Here is a 17,851-nt window from a genome sequence, read left to right as displayed (position 1 = left end):
CTCATCTGGAAACAGGGCCTCGTTATTCCGCTCTGACCATGCGCGGGACAAGTAGGTGGGCGGGGCTTTGGTGAGCCCACGCTCGCGGCCCGGGCGAAGGGGTCGCCCAGTGACTCCGGGGAGAAATGGCAGCCGGGTCGGCCAGCGGCGGGGCTCAGGGCTTTTGTTTGGCAGGGGTTTATAAACTGAGAAACAATGCTGGTCCGCTTAGTGCCGTCCTCCAAGGATGCTCAAGGAAAAGGAGACACCCCCCCCCCTTTCTTCCAGACCCCATCCCTCCAGAGGCCCCGCCTACGTGACTCTCCGGTATCTTCTCAGAAACTGCTGTGCACCTACGGCTTGCCGCCACGGCTTAAAAAAACCTCCACACAAAGAGAATAAGGTCTCATTTGCTTCTTCCACATAACTGGGAGCCGGGACAGCCTTCCCGAGCCTTCCGTGATCTTTAGCGCCCTCCTGGGCCCCGGAGCCAGGCGGGCGCTCAAGGCTCGCCTGGTTTTCACTGGGGCGACAGCGGAACAATGCCCTCCTCCCCGCACGCAGGAAGGGACAGGCGGGCACAGGCGGGGTTGGGGCTCCACCTTTTGGCTTCCGGCGCCGTGGGCCGGGGACGCCCCCGTCGCGTCTTTGGGGCCTACGTGCGACGCAACACGGCGGGAGGCGGGCCGCGGCCGGGGACTTCCTCTCGGCCCTCCCGGAACCAGGCTCCGCAGCTGCCTCACCGACCTGGCCGGAGAAGGCGGGTCCTCCATAGCCTTCGAGTCGAGGGCTAGAGCGGCCAGGCCGCCGAGCCGGGTCGAGCGACGGCTGCGTCACGCGAGGGGCGGGGCTGCCACGGGCGGAGGCCGGAGCCGGAAGCGGAAGAGGCGCTCGGAGCGGGGAGTGGGGCCTAGCTGCAGCCGGAGCCTGGGAGACGGTGAGTATGGGGTCCGGGCCCGCGACGGGAGCGGTGGCGGGCGGTGAGCCGGAGGCGTGGGCGCGCTGGGTGTGGCTCCCAGGGCTCCCGGTTCGGTCTCGGGCTACTCCCTTTCGTTTTCTTCTCGGTCTATCTCAGGCCGCGGACCCGACCTCTCACCCCTGACCCGTCGTTTCTCCCCCAGAGGGCGGTCACCGCAGATCCCGACCTCTCGATCCCGCGTGTCGGAGTCCGAGCCTAAGAGGTCTCTGAGGCCCCAGCAGGGATCCTGTTTGGGCCCTGCACCTGCCCGCGGAATGGGGTCGGGGTCCTACCTGGGATAGCCTGGAGGGGCTTTCAGACCACTCCCCTACCCCCGGCTCGAGGCTTAGTTCGCACACTCCTCTTCCCCGCGCGGGTTGGAGTTTGATTCTGGCCCAAGCTGGCCTTCCCCTCCCCTCCCCCCTCCCCCTCCCCCAGGTCTCCCCTCGCCTCCACTGGCGGCGGTTACGGGGGACGGGGCTCTGAGATCTGTGGGAACCGAGGCGTCAGGAGGGGACGCGAGCGAGGGTCTCAGGCCCCCTGCGTGTTTTGTTGTGATGCTGGATCCGCTCCAGCCCGGAGGAGGGGCCCGGCCAAGCTGACAGTACAAATGCCCGGGCTGCTCCTCGGTCCGGGAATCCCTGTGCTTTAGTTCCGGGTGCGGGTGTCCTCGTGTGGAGCTGGGGTGGGAATCGCCTGAGCCAGGGCTCCGTCGAGGCGGAGTTGGCGGCCTTCCAGCTTCCCTCCTCCATGCCCTTGAAAAGGAGGAGCGTTTCACCCGGTGGTGGCGGCTTGCAAGGTGGCAGGTTTGAGGTTGCAGCGGTGGGGCAGCGTCAGCCAAAAATAACCATGGGGCGCTGGGGTGGCTGGAATCCGGGAGGGCAGCCACTGACCTGGCTGGCTGCTCTTCTTGTCAGCCCAGTTCTCTGGCCAGGACCAGCAAATGAGAAGACAACTAGGCCTGTGCTCAGAGAAAAGCTGGCATCCTCCGCCTGGTTTCCTTCACCTTACCTTTTTCTTCATTGTGCAGAGGCAGAGCCTTCCAGAGCATAGCTTAACAACCTGTTTGCTGAGGTCTCAGAGAATCAGAGATAATTGATGAGAAATGGGCCCTAGAGCCCTAGCTGGGAAGATAATGAGGAGCATCTGGTATTCCTAATATTTCACTTGCCTAGAATGTGTTAAAGGAGAAGTTATATCCTCTATGATTGCCTTGTGTGTGATGTCTTACATAGCTTTCATACTTGTCTTCTCCTTTGCCAAGTTGGCTGGGAGGTCGTGTTATCTCCATTTTCCAGGTATGGTAACCAATGCCCAGTGTATAAGGTCACGAGGCAGTAAGGCAGCACTGGGATTTCGTTCAGGGTTTTCTACCCGGATCTCTCTCCCCTCTGGTCCCTTGGAAGGGACTTAAAAATGTCCTTAATGCCCTTAGGGCATTTAACACAGACCCAGAGGTGTTACCTGGAACCTTTTTAATGTTGGTAATGAAAAGCTGCCTTCAGTACCTCTTGTGGGCCCAGACCTGTGCTAGGCCTTTGACCGAAAGGCATGTACTACGCATGTTACTTAAAGGAGTGATATAATTTAATCTGTACAGAACCCTGTAAGAGATTACTATCCCCTTGTTGCAAGAGGAAGCTGAAGGTTAGACTTGTTTAATAACTTGCCTAAAGGCACAAGCTAGAGGTGGCAGTGCCAGGATTCAGATTGACATCTGAAGCTGTGCTCTTTTCCACTAACATGAGCATACATAAGAATCTTCTAGGTCCCAGGAGAGAGTCTTTGGCCTGTTGTAGACTAGACCATGTCTTCCAGGTCTGGTGCTTTGCCCAGTGAGGATGGGCAGGGCCTTTGTCCTGGCCCTTGGAGCATCTTCCTTGTCACTTATTGAGATGCGAGATAGTGCCTTCATTCCATCGCTTGGGCACCTGACCCAGCCATAATTGCAGGGAAACAGTGAAATATTAGTCAGAACAGAACAGTTCTTGAGCTGTTACAAAGTATTTATCTCCAAGGGTTGCTGTGGCCTGGGCTTCCAGGTAGAGGGCAGAAGACAGCTGCTCGCGGGGAGACTGAGGGCAGTGACTTTCTCAGGATTGCAGAGAAGCTCTCAGGGGTTTTGTCAGATATGCCTCCCTGACCTGCTCGTTTACGGAGAGCCATTCCATTCTGTTCTCCTCCAGACAGACCCTTCTCATAAGATGGGACAGTCTCAGTGGATTTGTCCAAAATGTGCTTGATCAGGCAAGCCCAGGACTGACCACCATTGGTTGGCTATGGCCAAGTGAAGGGTTGGGAGGAAGGCTGGCTACGGTGTCTGGCCCAGCCCTCCTGTGGAGGCAGTGTCAGGGTTTGGGGTGTGGGTGGAACAGGGAGCTGGCCTCACATCCATCTTTCTCAGCTGATGGCTGATCCGATCTGGCAATTTTCTGTGGTGGGTGTGAGTCCCGACTGCACCAGGAATAGTGAGGTGGGGCCCTTTTGGCCTGCCTCCCCGAGCCCAGAGCCTGCCAGACAGCCAGCCTTCTGACTTCTTTTGAGATGGGCACAGAAGAGGATACTGGAGCAGGGAATCTAGAAGAGGGCACAGTAATGGTACTGTTGGAGGTGAGGTACTGCCTGGCATGGCACCAGTGACAGGTGGTCTGCGGGTGCTAAATAGGCCTCGGGCAAGTGACTTGGTTGCTCTGAAGACCCTGGCATCTTTACAGATGCTAGGACTGAATGTAGACCAACAAGGGCTGCAGAGACCCCCATGTCTGCTTGGCCAGACCCTCAGGTAGGCTAGGGAATGTTTGTGGGACCCTCTTTGTCCAAGGGCTGGTCTTCTCGATTCTGCTTGTGGCTCTTCACACTGATTTGTGGTCCTTGAGCAGGGTACAATTCAGGGCCTCAGCCAGGCAATTTGGCTTCTCAAACTCAAGGGCCTTCACCCCTTGCTCCTGTGTATTGGCTCCCTGCCAGCAGCCTTTTGACTCTGGCCTCTGGCTCGACAGAGCAGGCACTTCATAGGACTCTACAGACAGTCAGGAGGGAATTGAGCACAGGAGGCGCCCTTTCTACTTGGCCCTGGTCTCCTGTGATGGTGCTCACCAGCCCCTCCCTGCATTCTGCCTCGGCACCTGTCCTGGCTCTCCAGGTTCCCTGAGTGCTCAGCCCACCAGGCCAATGATGCTGTGATGGGGAGGCAGCTGCTTCTTTGTTCTCTGGTGGAGAAGGGTGTTACCCATTGTCTGCTGTTTGACCAGTGTGACCTGAGTTCTTCATTTCATGAACCCCTGGGAGGGGCTGCCCCCAGACAGAACAATGGGCCTCTTCTTCAGGAGCACCTAGGCTGCCTGGGCAGCCCTGTGGCTGGCTGCGTGTTTAGCAGGACTTTCTATTTCTCATGGCCTAGATGCATCACTGTAAGCGATACCGCTCCCCTGAGCCAGACCCGTACCTGAGCTACCGATGGAAGAGGAGGAGGTCTTACAGTCGGGAGCATGAAGGGAGACTGCGATACCCCTCCCGAAGGGAGCCTCCGCCCCGGAGATCTCGGTCTAGAAGGTAAGAGGGAACTAGGTTGGAAGAAAGGATTCCTTCCCACTTCCGGGCTAGGGAGACAGCCTGGAGGCTTGTGGCAGCCCTGGGCCTCTTCAGGTGACTGCCGCCTCTGCCCGGCTGCACATTGATCACTGCCCTGTCCTCTTCAGGCTCTTCCCCTGATCTCACCTGCATTCCCTGGCCTCAGTTCGCCACCATCCGTGCCAACGCTTCTTTCTATCCTTGAGTCTTCCTTCTCCTGACACATTCCCCCGTTTTCTAGGCCAGCATCTCCCCTGCTAACCTCTGAGCCTTCCTCGTTGTGGATTGGGAACATAACCTCAGCCCTTTCCAGAAGTTGGTCCCTGGTCTTAACTCAGTCCCCAGACCAAAATAACAGTCTCTGCAGGCCACAGAGAGCTCTGGGATGGGGGACCCTCAGAGGTCCTCCACCATGCTCACCTTTCCCAGTGCTCTGCCTCCTGTGGCGCTGGAGGGGTGCTGTCAGGAACCGGGGTTCTGGAGGTTGGATTTCACGCACACGTGCTCCCCCTCCCCCACTTCCCCTAGTCTGGATGCCTCTGCTCCCACAGGCTACCCTTGTGAGCTCTTTGCAGGGGCTCCACCACATGAGTCTTGACTAGTAGCAGGAGCCCGGTTGGTGGGAGGAGGCTCTGACCAGTGTCCCTATCCCCGTCTTGGCAGCCATGACCGCCTGCCCTACCAGAGGAGATACCGGGAGCACCATGACAGCGACACATACCGGTGTGAAGAGCGGAGCCCATCCTTTGGAGAGGACTACTATGGATCTTCACGTTGCCATCATCGACGGCGGTCACGGGAAAGGGAGCCATACCGGACCCGCAAGCATGCCCACCACTGCCACAAACGCCGCACCAGGTCTTGTAGCAGCGCCTCCTCGGTGAGTGGTGGCCAGAGTGTGCTGGCTGGGGCTTAAAGGCCTCGTCTCTTTCTAGCCTTCTCTCAGGCTGGCTGGTCTGGGTGAGTACTGCCAGCCCTGCGCACGTGCATTTGGTGTGCGTGCGTGTGTGTGTGTATGTGTCGTCTGGTCCAGGTGCAGGGCTGGGCAGGGGGCCCGGCTCCTCTATCTTCTGGTCCATGGGCAGTGGCAACTTAGGGGCTCTGGTTCCGGCGCTGGCTGGTCCCCAGCCTATCTGTGTCTCCACACCACTCCAGGCACAGGCCGCATGCGCAAGTAGCCAGAGACACTTCTTCAGAATCCTTAATAGGGTTGCTGGTACGTGGTCTGGAGCTGTATGGCCTGGTCCTCCCCACCCAGAGATTGCCCTACACACACAGCTGAGTGCTCCGACTGGTATGGACTGCATCCACCTCTGCAGTCTCTTCTCCACACCCCTCAACAAAGGCCCGGAGGCTGGAGTGCCCACGGGTAGGGGAGGGCCTGTCAATTAGCTTGGACTGGGACCTTCCCTCTAACCTCCAGTCAGGTCCTCTGCAGCCTAGCCTCTTCACGTGAGGGGCAGTCAAGGCAAGGGGGACGAGCTGCCTATGTGGTGGGGCATGTGAAGAAATGGCAGAAAGGCCCGCAGCTCCAGGCCTTGTCCAGCTGCAGGCCACATGCCCAGAGCAGGGCCTGGAAACATCCTTAATGTGAAGGGTTGTATAGAAGGGTCTCTGCTGAGACCAGGAAACCACACTGCACTCAGGCCTCTGGGAAGGAAGGCCAGTTGTGTATCTCTGAGGGTATATGCTGTCTTCTCTTCTCTTCCCCAGCTCTCTTCCCTCCCTCACTCGCTGCCGGCCGTGAGGCCCCTGAGGAGTAGTGGTGCAGCAGTGGAGGGGAGCCAGGCGTCTTCTCTGCCGAGCTTTCCCGTGGTTCTTTGAGTGGCCACGGGTTGAGGTTGACTGGGCACCCGGCATGGCCCGGTGGCCTCTCTGCACACTGCCACAGGATGGTAGTGCAGGTCTGTGGCTCTGCTTCTTCTCTTTTTGGTGCCCTCTGTCGTCATGAGGCTCAGGATGGGCCGGGCCTGGCCTGTGAGTAGCATAGGTGCCAAGGCCAGGGCAGGAGCTGGCTTGGGGCCTGTGTGGGCCATCGTGGTGGTAGGCCTTGGAGAGTCGACTGGCCCAGAGGATCCAGGGCTCCTTCCCTGCTCGAGGCTGGTGGCACAAGGGCTGCTGACGGAAGGCCGTTTCTGCTGGTGATGTTAATTAAGTCTGGCCACGGATGCCGTCTAGGGACAGGTGGCAGCTGTCGGGCATGTGCAGGACTGCGTGGGCGAACAGAGGCAGGCAAGGGCAGGCTGGGCATTCTGCAGCTGAAGCCAGCCAGAGTGGCCTCTGACCATTCTGGATGATCGGACCCAGGCTGGGCCAGCCATCTTCTTGCGCCGTTCTCACTGCGTCTTCACCCTGGCCGAAGCCATCATGGGAGGGCCCGGGAGGGGGAGACTCAGTGGAGGAGGGAGTCAGGCCTGTGACTCCCTACACGGCAGCCCCTCAGCAGCAGAGGCTGGTTGTCTTTCTGAGCATTTGCAGCACCCTTCTCTTAGATAATGTCCGAGTTTTCTTTACATACCTGTAGCTGTTTTTACTTTTCTGTTTTTGAAGTCAGTTTGTGTCTTGACGTGTCCCTTGCAATATCCCTATCGTTATATATGCTGTGTGCCTTATGAAATGCTGGGATCTGGAAAATCCAATCAACCAACCCACCGGCTCCTCACCGTCTCCACCTCTGCCTTTGACTGACACCTCAATCTGTCAATCGGAACCGCCTACCATGCGATTGGTCGGATGGCGTTTCGGGGGGCGGTGCATGCAGAGAAGCCAACAGAGCAGTAAGCGCAGCAGCCGGAGTGTGGAAGATGACAAGGAGGGCCACCTGGTGTGCCGGATCGGCGATTGGCTCCAAGAGCGATGTACAGCCACCTTTCGTAAAACTTTACCTCTCTACTTTCTACCCCCCTTGTTAGACGAGACCTCTCCTGCCTGGAGGGGCCTCTAGTGCGCGTGGCGCCTTAGCGGGGCCACCAGTAATTGCCTGAATGACACAGACGCTAGCAACTTCTGTTTTTAAGAGTGTAGCAGTGAGAGAGAAACCTTTTTTGTTTTTGAGAATTTGAATGCTGTGAACTTGCAGGAGCTGCCGATCCTCTGTCCTCCAGATCCTCATGCCCTGTTTCTTTTCTCTCCTAGATGAGATCGTGGGGAACCTGGGTGAAGGCACCTTTGGCAAGGTGGTGGAGTGCTTGGACCATGCCAGGTGAGCCATCTTCCTGGGAAGAGTTGGCCTGAGGTTCTCGAAGGTGGTGACAGAGCTTAACCTCTTTCTTTTTAAAGGGTAGCACCAAAGCAGAGTTCTGACCTGTGCATATTGGGGTTGTGCTGATCCCCTGAACTAGGGAGAAATTCTTGGGATTCCATAGGCATGTGGCATCTCTGCCCAAGAACTGCTGGTCAGTGAATGGCGCTGCCCCAGTTTCCCCACTTCCCCAGGACTGTGGTTGCGGATATCAGAACAGGGCAAGGACCTGGCTCCTCCGTGGTCTGGATCTGCTTCCTGTGATCTCTTAGAATCTGGGCCTGGCAGGGGGTTGAGAGTACTACTGAGCCCGACTCAAGCATGAGCCCTCACCCTCTGAAGGTCTGCCTGAGAGGCCGTGCAGGCCCCCGCTGAGAGAAAAAGACCCTGGGCTTTCTCACCAGGCAGGCTGCTGCCTTCTCCAGTGTGGCTAGGGTTGGGCCCCTTTGAGTGTGCCGAGGTAGAGCAGGGGTGCACCCGTGTGTGTAGGGGTGCTCCTGGGGGTACCTTGCTCCCTTCTAGACCGAACAGTGAAAAACATTTCTGTCCCCTTGCCATTCCTCAAGACCAGAAGCCTTGCCTCCTCCACCTTAGGCTGGGAGGCTACCTCCTGGGAGCCCACTGCCTTCCCGCCTTAATGGCCCTCTCTTTGGTTTGGCGCTTTGACCAGAAAGTGCTTGTGTCCTTGTTGTCTCATTTGAGCCACGTGCTGCCCGTATGTGACTTGCACTATTTTAGAGATGAACAAACACACTTGGGGTCTGACTGTATCCCCCAGCTGTTGAATGGAGGAGCCGGGTACCGCTGTGCTCGGTGCTCCCACGTTCAGAGGGTTGCTCGGAAAGGACAGTTAGACCCAGCAGCCCAGCCAGCCATGTGGCCCCAATTTAAGGTAGTGATTATCACTGAGGAAGCCTCCCTGGGCGCCCAGTTCCCATTTAAACACCCCTCAGACCCCGTGTGGCCCAAGAGGTTAGGGCCGGGACCAGTAGGCATAGGGACATGTAGACTATACAGTGACCAGAGAGAGATGTGGCAGATCTGAGAGCTGTGCCACATGGGGGCTCTCTGGGCTGTGTCACTCTGAGTAGCTAGATGGAAAGTGAGCCTTTGAAGTCACTAATGGGTAGGCACAGGGCTTGGGGGACCTTTAGGGAGTCCAGAGGGAGTCGGCCAGTGGGCTTGTTGTGAGGAGGCAGAATTCAGCTCAGCAAAAGGAAGGGCCGTCCAAGCCTGGCAGTAGTTGTGTGGAAGTGACAAGCTCCCTGTGTCGAGGGTCGGAATGCCCTTGAGGGATCCTGTTCTAGGAGGCTGGAGTGGTGGTTTTTCCTGAGGTCCTCTCCTGCCCTGAAAATCTGGGAAAATGGGATAGGGAGAGAAAAGCAGGGTGTTCTCTAGAAGATGCCTCTGCCCTGGGGCCTGTAAACCTTTCCTCAGGCACCGAGGCCAGCTTCCCAGAGGCCTCAAGGCCACACCGTTGTGGGCCAACACTTATCACTCTAGTATCCCACTGGGCATCTGGACTCTGGCTGTTCCTTCCTGACAGCGTTGGGCCTAGCAGGCTACCCTCAGCAGATATTCTCTGCTGAGATTCTGCAGGTGGCCTACAGGGGTGGTGCTGGGGGTAAGGGTGGGAGGTGTGGAGCAGGAATTATTAAAATCCTCATGGACACTGAACAAGGGTTCCTGGCAGTCAGTGGTCTCTGATAAATGCCGTGGCTGGTAGGCAGGCAGGTGGGGCCAGGGTGGTGTGCTAAAGGGATCGGCCCTGGGGTTCCCAGGGGGAAGAGCCTGCTGCTGGGGCCCTTACCCTCTTGCCAGGCCCTCACTCCATGCTGGAACCCCAGACTTGTAGATGTGCTGTGGAAGGTCAGGAGGTGCCGCAGAGGGTTCCGAGTGGGACCGCCTGGCCAGGATCAACGGACTGGCCTACAGGTTGGGTTACTGAGTGAGCTCTAGGGCTGGCGCTGGTCAGCAGGATAGGGCTGTACTCCTCTGCCCACCCCCCCGGGAGCTGGCAGTGGCTGAGATCATAAAAGCCTAAGACTGGCACGGATGCCAACAGCAACTTGTTTTTATAAGGGTAGAGGTCTAGTGTTATAAGGGGTAGGCTGGGCATCAAGAATCTGCTGTCTTCAGGGCAGGCCCTGTTCCTAGAGACCTGAGTAGTGTTTGCCAGGAGTTGCTGGGTTGGGGTGGCGGGTGGGGGAAGGGCTGCACAGCTTCTCATGAGAAATTCTGCTTCCTTCCCTGGTCCAGAGGGAAGTCTCAGGTTGCCCTGAAGATCATCCGCAACGTGGGCAAGTACCGGGAGGCCGCCCGGCTAGAAATCAATGTTCTCAAAAAAATCAAGGAGAAGGACAAAGAGAACAAGTTGTGAGTGTCGGCAAGGAATGGGAGGGAAGCTTCCTAGGGGGCAGCGTCCACTCCGGCCCCAACTGCCTGGACCCACTGGGGCTGAGCAGTGTGCCCTTTCACCTGGTTGGCACCATGCCTTCTGCCGACAACCAGAGCCAGGGGAGTTTGGCGAGTGAGTCTTGCTGGAAGGAACCTTTGGATTTCAATCTAGGCTCCACCACAACCAGCTCTGTGTTCTGAGGCGGGCCTCCCCGCCCTGAGTTTGTGAATTGGGGGCTTCATTGGGTTGTGGTGGGCATTAGACAAGATACAAACCCAAAGCTGTTTGGGGCTCTCATATAGTCAGAGATATCCAAGGGAGAGCCACCTGTGGCACACAGACACTGAGCATTTCCCCTCCTCCAAGCACTGTGCTGAGCCCTGCAGGATCTCAGGAAGCTCAGCTGAGGGAGTTGAAAAAAGCAATGCTTGTTCTGTGGAGTGTACTGCTGTTACCCCACCTCTTTCTCTGAGATGCAGGGATTGTGCCCATAATTTTCTTTGTCTATGTGTATCTGCATCCTGAGTGGGACCCAGCAGCCTGGGAGGGAGTGGGGACTGGAGTCACCTGAGGAGAGGGGGTGAGGCAGCCAGCCCCCCCCAGCGCAGACCCTGAGCCCCATCCATCCTTCTCCTCCAGCCTGTGCGTCTTGATGTCTGACTGGTTCAACTTCCATGGTCACATGTGCATCGCCTTTGAGCTCCTGGGCAAGAACACCTTTGAGTTCCTAAAGGAGAATAACTTCCAGCCTTACCCTCTACCACATGTCCGGCACATGGCCTACCAGCTCTGCCACGCCCTTAGGTGTAAGTTTCCACCCTCAAATGGAGCATGGGTCAGCCACATATCTGCAGCAAAGTCATCTGGTGGTCCTGCTCTCCATCATTCGCTGTAGCACATCGTTAACTATTCTGCTGGGCCAGAGACACCAGGGCCCCTTTGGCTGAAAGGCCTTCAGGTAGGAATCTGTGAGGATGGAGAGGCTGCAGTCCCCTCCAGGGGCCTCCTGAGCTGGCCTCTGCCCCCAGGCACTCGGGAAAAATAAAAGGAAAGAGCCGCTCTAGAATTAGCCCCGTACCACCCCGGTTCCTACCCTCCTGCATAGGATGAAGAGGTCAAAGACTGACCTGGCAGGTCCCACCCACAGGTCCTGTCAACATAGACACCCTCTGTCTCACCGTCATTTCCCATCTGTCTGCCAGCCTTTGAGAGCATATCTGGTGGTGCCTGTGCTCAGCACTGCAGGATTTGCAGTGGTTGGAACAGGTCAGGAAGGCTCGTTGGAGAGGAGGTGGATAGACCTAGAGCTAGACTACAGGGTCTGCATAGATGATGGGACAGGGGAGAGTGTTCCAAGCCAGGTGAGCACTCAGCGACGGCCCAGAGCCTGGCATGTGCTGCAACTCATTCTGGTGAAGAGAGGGCCCATGTTGGGAGAGATGGGCCACATCGTTGTGAGGGTCTTGAGTGCCAGATGGGAAAAGTGATGCGTGGCAGGGTACCACCATCGGTGGGACAGGAGTTGGAGAAAGAAGGCAGACCTCTCCCCGCTCGGGGCTGGGGATGAGGAGAGGCAGGACTGGCTTCATTGTTGTGCTTCACAGGGGGCCCTGTGCTTGGTTTAATACTCTGCTGCTACCATCTTGAGATTCTTAACTTTTGAATAAGAAGACCTGCATTTTCATTTTGCCCTGCGCCTTGCAAATTACATAGCTGGTACTGGGGAGAGGGAACCACCCCAAGGCTGATGCTGCAGCTCTGGTGAGAGACAGGTTGAGGAGGCCTGGTCCCCTGCAGAGAGGTGGAGGGAGGTTTTATAAATGGAAAAAGTCTCCCCTGCCCCCTCAAGAATCAGAACCTTCCAAGGCCGTAAGCACAGAGAACTCTAGAGAGGGAAGCCAGTACAGAGGCACTTCGGTCTGCTCCCTTGGCCCACTGCTGAGGTTAGGGGCAGTGAGGGGCTCTGGCAGGCTGGCTTTGGAGGAGGGAGCTGGCCTAGCGCTGGCAGGTGCGCCAGAGAGGAAGCCCAGGTTTTCAGTGTCTGCTTCCCTCCTGCTTCCCCAGTTCTACATGAGAACCAACTGACCCACACAGACTTGAAGCCAGAGAACATCCTGTTTGTGAATTCTGAGTTTGAAACTCTCTACAATGAGCACAAGGTATTGGTGGGGGAAAAGATTGAGGCCCTGTTCCAGGGTGCGTTACCCACCAGGACAGACTCGACCTGGCTCACCTTCCTTGCCCTTCAGAGCTGTGAGGAGAAGTCGGTGAAGAACACCAGCATCCGAGTGGCTGACTTCGGCAGTGCTACCTTTGACCACGAGCATCACACGACCATTGTGGCCACCCGTCACTATCGCCCGCCTGAGGTGATCCTGGGTGAGTGACTGTGTAGCTCCCAACCCTGATAAAGCGGGCAGTTGTTGGGAGGGTATAAACAGGGAGTGAGGTGCCTGTCCACCACCTGAGGCCAGTGTCCTGAGTCACTGTGGCTGTTGACTTGGCCTTACCAAGAAAGAGACTTCTACTGGGTTTTGGGCAGGAGCCTCGCCAGGCAGTGTGGTAGCTGTGCTGTGACCTCTAGGCTGGGATCTCATAGCCTGTCCCATCTTGGCTTTCAGAGCTGGGCTGGGCACAGCCCTGCGACGTCTGGAGCATTGGCTGCATTCTCTTTGAGTACTACCGGGGCTTCACACTCTTCCAGGTAAGGCCTCTCCCACATCACCCCACTACCCTAAGGGCTGCTACTCTGACAGGCTGCAGAGGCCTAGTGTGGGACCACTGCCCACCAGTCAGCATGTTGTGAGATTGTCTCCTGAGGGTTGTAGATGCTGGAAGGAAGAGGTCAGGGTAGCTGGAACACTCGGGGAGTCTTGTGGTCAGCCATCAAGGATGCGGGACTGGGGTGGGAGGAGTGAGCATTCCAGGCAAGGGGCACCGCATGCGTGAGGGCATGGAGGTGGGCTGGGGCAGGGCACCTTCCGGGGAGAGAGTGAGGAACGTAGCCAGAAAGAGGTGTGTAGTTATGCAGTGCACCTGAAGGGTCAAGGAGTCTGACCGTGACCCTGAGAGAACAGGCTGGCCTCATCCCTGGTCCCAGGCTGCCACCAGGTCAGAAAGGCTGGGACTGCTATTCCATTGGTGGGTTTGCATCTCCTGGGGCAAGAAGGGAACTTGCCCATCTTTTTTGTCCTTTATTCCCTGAGGGACCCTGAGGGGGCGGAGGCTGGCACTGACCCCCACTTGCTGTGTCCCTAACCTTCCACAGACCCACGAAAACCGAGAGCATTTGGTGATGATGGAGAAGATCCTAGGGCCCATCCCATCACACATGATCCACCGTACCAGGTAAGGAGCCCTGGTTGCTCCCTCAGGGCTGGCCTAGGGGCCTTTCCCACCTTGGAGTGACCTGGCAAACCTGTTGCCGAGACCTTCCTACTGGGTCAGGCCAGGATCCCCTGCCTTGCTTTGCTGCCATTCCTCCGGCTGCCGCTGTCTTTCCCATTTAGGACTTGACCCTTCTTGTCCTTTGTTTTCAGGAAGCAGAAATATTTTTACAAAGGGGGCCTGGTTTGGGATGAGAACAGCTCTGATGGCCGGTATGTGAAGGAGAACTGCAAACCTCTTAAGGTCAGTTTCTGGCTTCCCCCAGCTCAACTCATGCCAAGGAGACCCCAGGCACTGGGCAGACACACAGCAGAGACAGGCCAGGCAGCTACAGGCTGCCTCCTGGTTCCGGCCCTATGGGAGGCTGTGCCTAAGGCTGCTGGGTGCTGGCAGTGGGGCTTCTTGCAAACTGCCCCAGAGGGGCCCTTAGCTCTACCCCTTCCCCACAGGGTGGCTGTGAATGTAATTGGGGAACACCAGAAGAGCCAGATGTCAGAGACCGTGCTACTTCCTGCCCCCTCTTCTCTCAATTTTGGGAAGAACTAGGCAGGACTGAGGTGAGGGGTAGGGAAGACCTAGACATGGCCAGGAAGCCTCTGTCAACTGCATTTGGTGCTTGGACAAGTGAATTCCACAGAGGTGATTTCTACCCACCTGTCAGAACTTTGCACTTGGGGGCAGAGGCACCAAGCCAGCAAGACACCCAGTAGCCTGACAAGTTCAGAGCAAACATTATTACAGGCACAAAATGAAAAGAGCTGCTCATTGTCCAGGAGGGGAGAAGTAGTCCTCCAGGGAGGCATCCCTGCCTCCTCAGCCACGCAGCAAGGCTTCCCAGAGGCAAGGGGACCTGCTGTGGCTTCCCACGACCCTGCCATCACACTGAGACGCCTTGTGTCCCTGAGCAGAGTTATATGCTCCAAGACTCCCCGGAGCACGTGCAGCTGTTTGACCTGATGAGACGGATGTTAGAATTTGACCCTGCCCAGCGCATCACATTGGCGGAGGCCCTGCTGCATCCCTTCTTTGCTGGTCTGACCCCTGAGGAGCGGTCTTTCCACACCAGCCGCAACCCAAGCAGATGACAGGCGCAGGCCACCGCACTGGGAGATGGAGAGCGGAACTGGGCTGCCCGGCCCCTTTTCTCCAACCTCTACCACCGGCCCCAGGGCCAGAGCCACCCAATGAACAGTGCAATGTGAAGGAAGGCAGGAGCCTACAGGGGAGGAGACTTGATGCCCAGCTGCCAGAAAGCACAGATTTGACCCAAGCTATTTATATGTTGTAAAGTTATAATAAAGTGTTTCTTACTGTTTGTAACCCCTGGTACCAGTGTGTCCATCTCCAGGCTCCTTGCCTTCTCCCTTCCCTACCTTATTAATAAAGTCTTTCTTAGCAGTTCAGCTTGTGGAGAGCTAAGTGTGAACTGGGCCAGGCACAGAAGGGCTAGCCAGAAGCTCGGGTGTCCCTCTGGGCCCAGAAGAGCAGTGGTAGGTCTGCTGAACAGTCCTAAAAGGGGACTGCAGGCCCCTGTACCTCTCAGCCCCAAGGAACGTAAGGGAAATGGCCCACTGGTTTTACCTATCTTTCCAGCCCTGTCTTTGGCTGGGACTTTAGGCTGTTATGTGCCCGATAACTTTAATGAAGTGAAGTGTGAGAAGCAACGCAGGCTCCTAGGGCTGGGGATGCAGTACTTCACTGCAGCATACCGAGCAATTTACCACAGAGCACAGGACTCCGTCATTCAGCTTTATTTTCGTGCTGGTTTTTGGTTCCCCAAGAGCTGCATGAGTGATCATCTTGGCCACCTGACGGGGGGGGGGTCCCTGGGACTGGGCACTGTGGGCAGGGTGCCTCTGAAAAGAGCTGAAGAGAGAGGAATCATGCTTATCTTTACCACCACTGGGGAAGGCCCAGGCTGAGGGCAGGAAGAGGCTCCAGTGCCACCTGGGGAGAGAACAGGGAGAGGCTTGGGCACCAACTCCCAGTGGCCCCTCAACACAAGGCCATCACCCCAGGGTCACTGTGACTTACTGGAGCAAGCACAGTCTTCTGGGCCAGGGTTCTTCTAGCTCGTTTTTCACTGTACCCAATTAGGAGACCTCACTGCATTAACAGGCAGCCAGAACCTGTTTAATGGTTGCTTACTAAAATGCCTGTAATCCAGCACTGCTCCTCAGATTATGGCCCTGCCTCTAAAGAGAGGGCCCCATTTTGGGAGCTTCTTGGTCCTGAGAGTGAGCAGAGGCTCAGGAAGGATACACAGCACGGGATTCACAGTCGCTGGCCTTCCACTGCTGGAGACAATTTAACTAACATCTGAGGGAAGATGAGAGGAAAGGAGGGACCAGCCCTCTCTCCCCTGCCTCATCTGCTCCTGGCTATGCTCCTATAAGAAAAGTGATAAGTAGCCTGAAACCCGTGGTACCAGGGCCTACCCTGTGTCCATGATCCTTGGCAAGCCCTTCCACTCACCCCTTTAACCAGAGTGGGTGGGCACAGAGCAGAAGGAAGCCTGAAGCCCTGAAAAAGGCTTTAAAGCACAAGCCTTCTGCAAGGGCCCCTCTCAGGAACTTCAGGGCATGGCTCCTGTTCCACCAGCCTTCAGGGCCTGGGCCTGTGAACAGCTGGGGGCTTAGTGCCTTAGGATCTGAGCAGCAGTGTGTTCCTAAGGCTGAGCCCCACTGGCTGGCTCATCCAGAACTAGCCTCATTTTGGCATCTTTGAGACAGGGTGCTGGCCCTGAGCCCACTCATCTAGAGACAACAATCATAAAGGGTTCAAAGCCCAGACTGTAAAAGCTGGGGTAGAGCCCACATGGGAGGGACGTGCGTCCTGCTCTGGGATCACAGCTGCCGGGGACCATTTCAGGGGAAGGGCAGAGGGGGCAGAAGAGCGTAGGGGGTGTGTGTGCAGGCAAGGAGGGGTGGGGAGTGGTGGCTTAGGACGGAAGCACCAGGGAGCCTCTTCTGGCTCAGCACCAGGCTCCCCCAGGGGCCTCCCCAATACTGAACATTAAAGCTGCACCCTGAGGGGTCTGGCCCCAGACCAGGCAAAGGCTCAGCCCCCAGCTATAGAGTATGGGGTTGGGGGGCACTGCTGGCAAGATGGGCACTGTGGTTCTACAGTAACATAACCTTATACTACCTGTGCTGAAGACAACAGAAAAACAGTAAAAAAAATCCCAATACAGTACAGTAACACCATTCTGATGCCATTCCCCTTCCCTGCCTCCCAGAGTGATGGAGTGGAAAAAAACTTGAAAAAAAAACCCCAGCATAAAACTTGGATCAGCTCAAGAGAAAGGGTCAAAAGCCCCCAAATCAACCTGTGGCGGGGCTGAGGGAAGGCCTCAAAGCCCTCAACGGAACGGAGACTGCAAGTGTGCCCTCTAGTGGACAACTGCAGCGCAGCCAGTTCTACAAGATCTGAGGAAGGGCCGCTTAGCTGGGGTTGTGAGGGAAGCAAGGGAGACAGAGCCAGCTCGGCACCAGAGCCAGCTCAGGCCCCAAACAGGGCTGCCCCACCCCGCGAGGCGCTCGCCCAGGCCCAGTGGCTGTAAACCTGACACACAGTCTGTGAGCTGCCTATGTCTGTAAACAAAGCCCCACCTGATCACGCAGGGGGCCGAGTGTAGCGATGCCTGGAGCCACTGTGCAGCGAGCCTGCCACTCGCCCCGCACACCCAGTGAGAAAGCCTTCCCTGGCTAAGGGCAGGTGACAAGTCCGTTTTAAATATGAGCTGTTCTCTCAAAGAAAGAAACCAAAAAGAGAAAAAACTTAACAACAAGATCCATGAAGCTTCACATCCTTAAGGCGTTCGTTGTCAGGAGCAGCAGGGGACTGCAGGGTCCAGCCTGCCCAGAGCCCTTCTAGGCAGAGTGCAATGGGATGACAAATTTGCAGCCAAAGGGCGAGTGGTAGCTGATGCCCACCTCCTGGAATACCTGCTGGGGAATGCCGATGTCGCACAAATAGACGCGGCCTGCGTGCTCCCCCAGAGGCAGAGGTAGGCCCAGAGCCAGTGACCACTTGGCATCGATGCCCTGTTCGACTTCATGCACAGGAGGGTCTATGCTGAGTACTGGTGCCCGGTTCTGGTTGGCCCAGGCCACAGCTGCTTTGTACCAGGGCTGATCCCGCAAGAAGGCATTCTCGGGACAATCCAGGCAGTTGATCACCAGGTCCACAGGGCTGGTGGGCAGATCTGTAAGTGGAAAGAGTGCCATCTGAAAACCCCTATAAAGTAGAGAGCAGCCCAGGCTGGGACTAGAACCATGGTGGCCCCCAAGAGTGTCTTGTTCAGACACCACTCCAA

At 56.9% G+C, this 17,851-nt stretch overlaps 2 protein-coding genes across 9 annotated transcripts in view; one reads left to right on the top strand and one right to left on the bottom strand.

The window, feature by feature from the left end:
* Nucleotides 1–653: 653 nt before the first annotated feature.
* On the top strand, nucleotides 654–14,936 carry CLK3 (CDC like kinase 3). 5 transcript variants are annotated; one of them, XM_036844136.1, is made up of 13 exons: nucleotides 654–916; nucleotides 4,338–4,489; nucleotides 5,171–5,387; nucleotides 7,269–7,365; nucleotides 7,643–7,709; nucleotides 10,008–10,124; nucleotides 10,786–10,952; nucleotides 12,211–12,305; nucleotides 12,396–12,525; nucleotides 12,768–12,850; nucleotides 13,415–13,494; nucleotides 13,686–13,776; nucleotides 14,442–14,936. In XM_036844136.1, exons 2-13 carry the CDS (start codon nucleotides 4,338–4,340, stop codon nucleotides 14,616–14,618), a joined length of 1,473 nt encoding a protein of 490 aa, XP_036700031.1. In that variant the 5' UTR covers nucleotides 654–916; the 3' UTR covers nucleotides 14,619–14,936. The 5 variants fall into 5 exon arrangements, with proteins under 5 accessions (XP_036700031.1, XP_036700029.1, XP_036700033.1 ...); XM_036844134.1 differs by having other exon boundaries at nucleotides 803–916; nucleotides 13,983–14,936; XM_036844137.1 differs by having other exon boundaries at nucleotides 892–959.
* Nucleotides 14,937–15,268: 332 nt separating this feature from the next.
* EDC3 (enhancer of mRNA decapping 3) overlaps nucleotides 15,269–17,851 on the bottom strand; it is a 53,240-nt gene continuing 50,657 nt past the window's right edge. For all 4 annotated transcript variants that reach the window (XM_036844139.1, XM_036844141.1, XM_036844142.1 and 1 more), the window contains one exon: nucleotides 15,269–17,740. In XM_036844139.1, the coding sequence (XP_036700034.1) occupies nucleotides 17,406–17,740 (335 nt within the window). In that variant the 3' untranslated portion in view covers nucleotides 15,269–17,405. The remainder of the gene's footprint in view (nucleotides 17,741–17,851) is intronic.

The sequence above is a fragment of the Balaenoptera musculus genome, chromosome 2 (genome assembly GCF_009873245.2).
Source record: "Balaenoptera musculus isolate JJ_BM4_2016_0621 chromosome 2, mBalMus1.pri.v3, whole genome shotgun sequence".
NCBI lineage: Eukaryota > Metazoa > Chordata > Mammalia > Artiodactyla > Balaenopteridae > Balaenoptera > Balaenoptera musculus.
The sequence above is the reverse complement of the archived record's forward strand: the minus strand, read 5'-3'. Positions and strand labels throughout refer to the sequence as shown.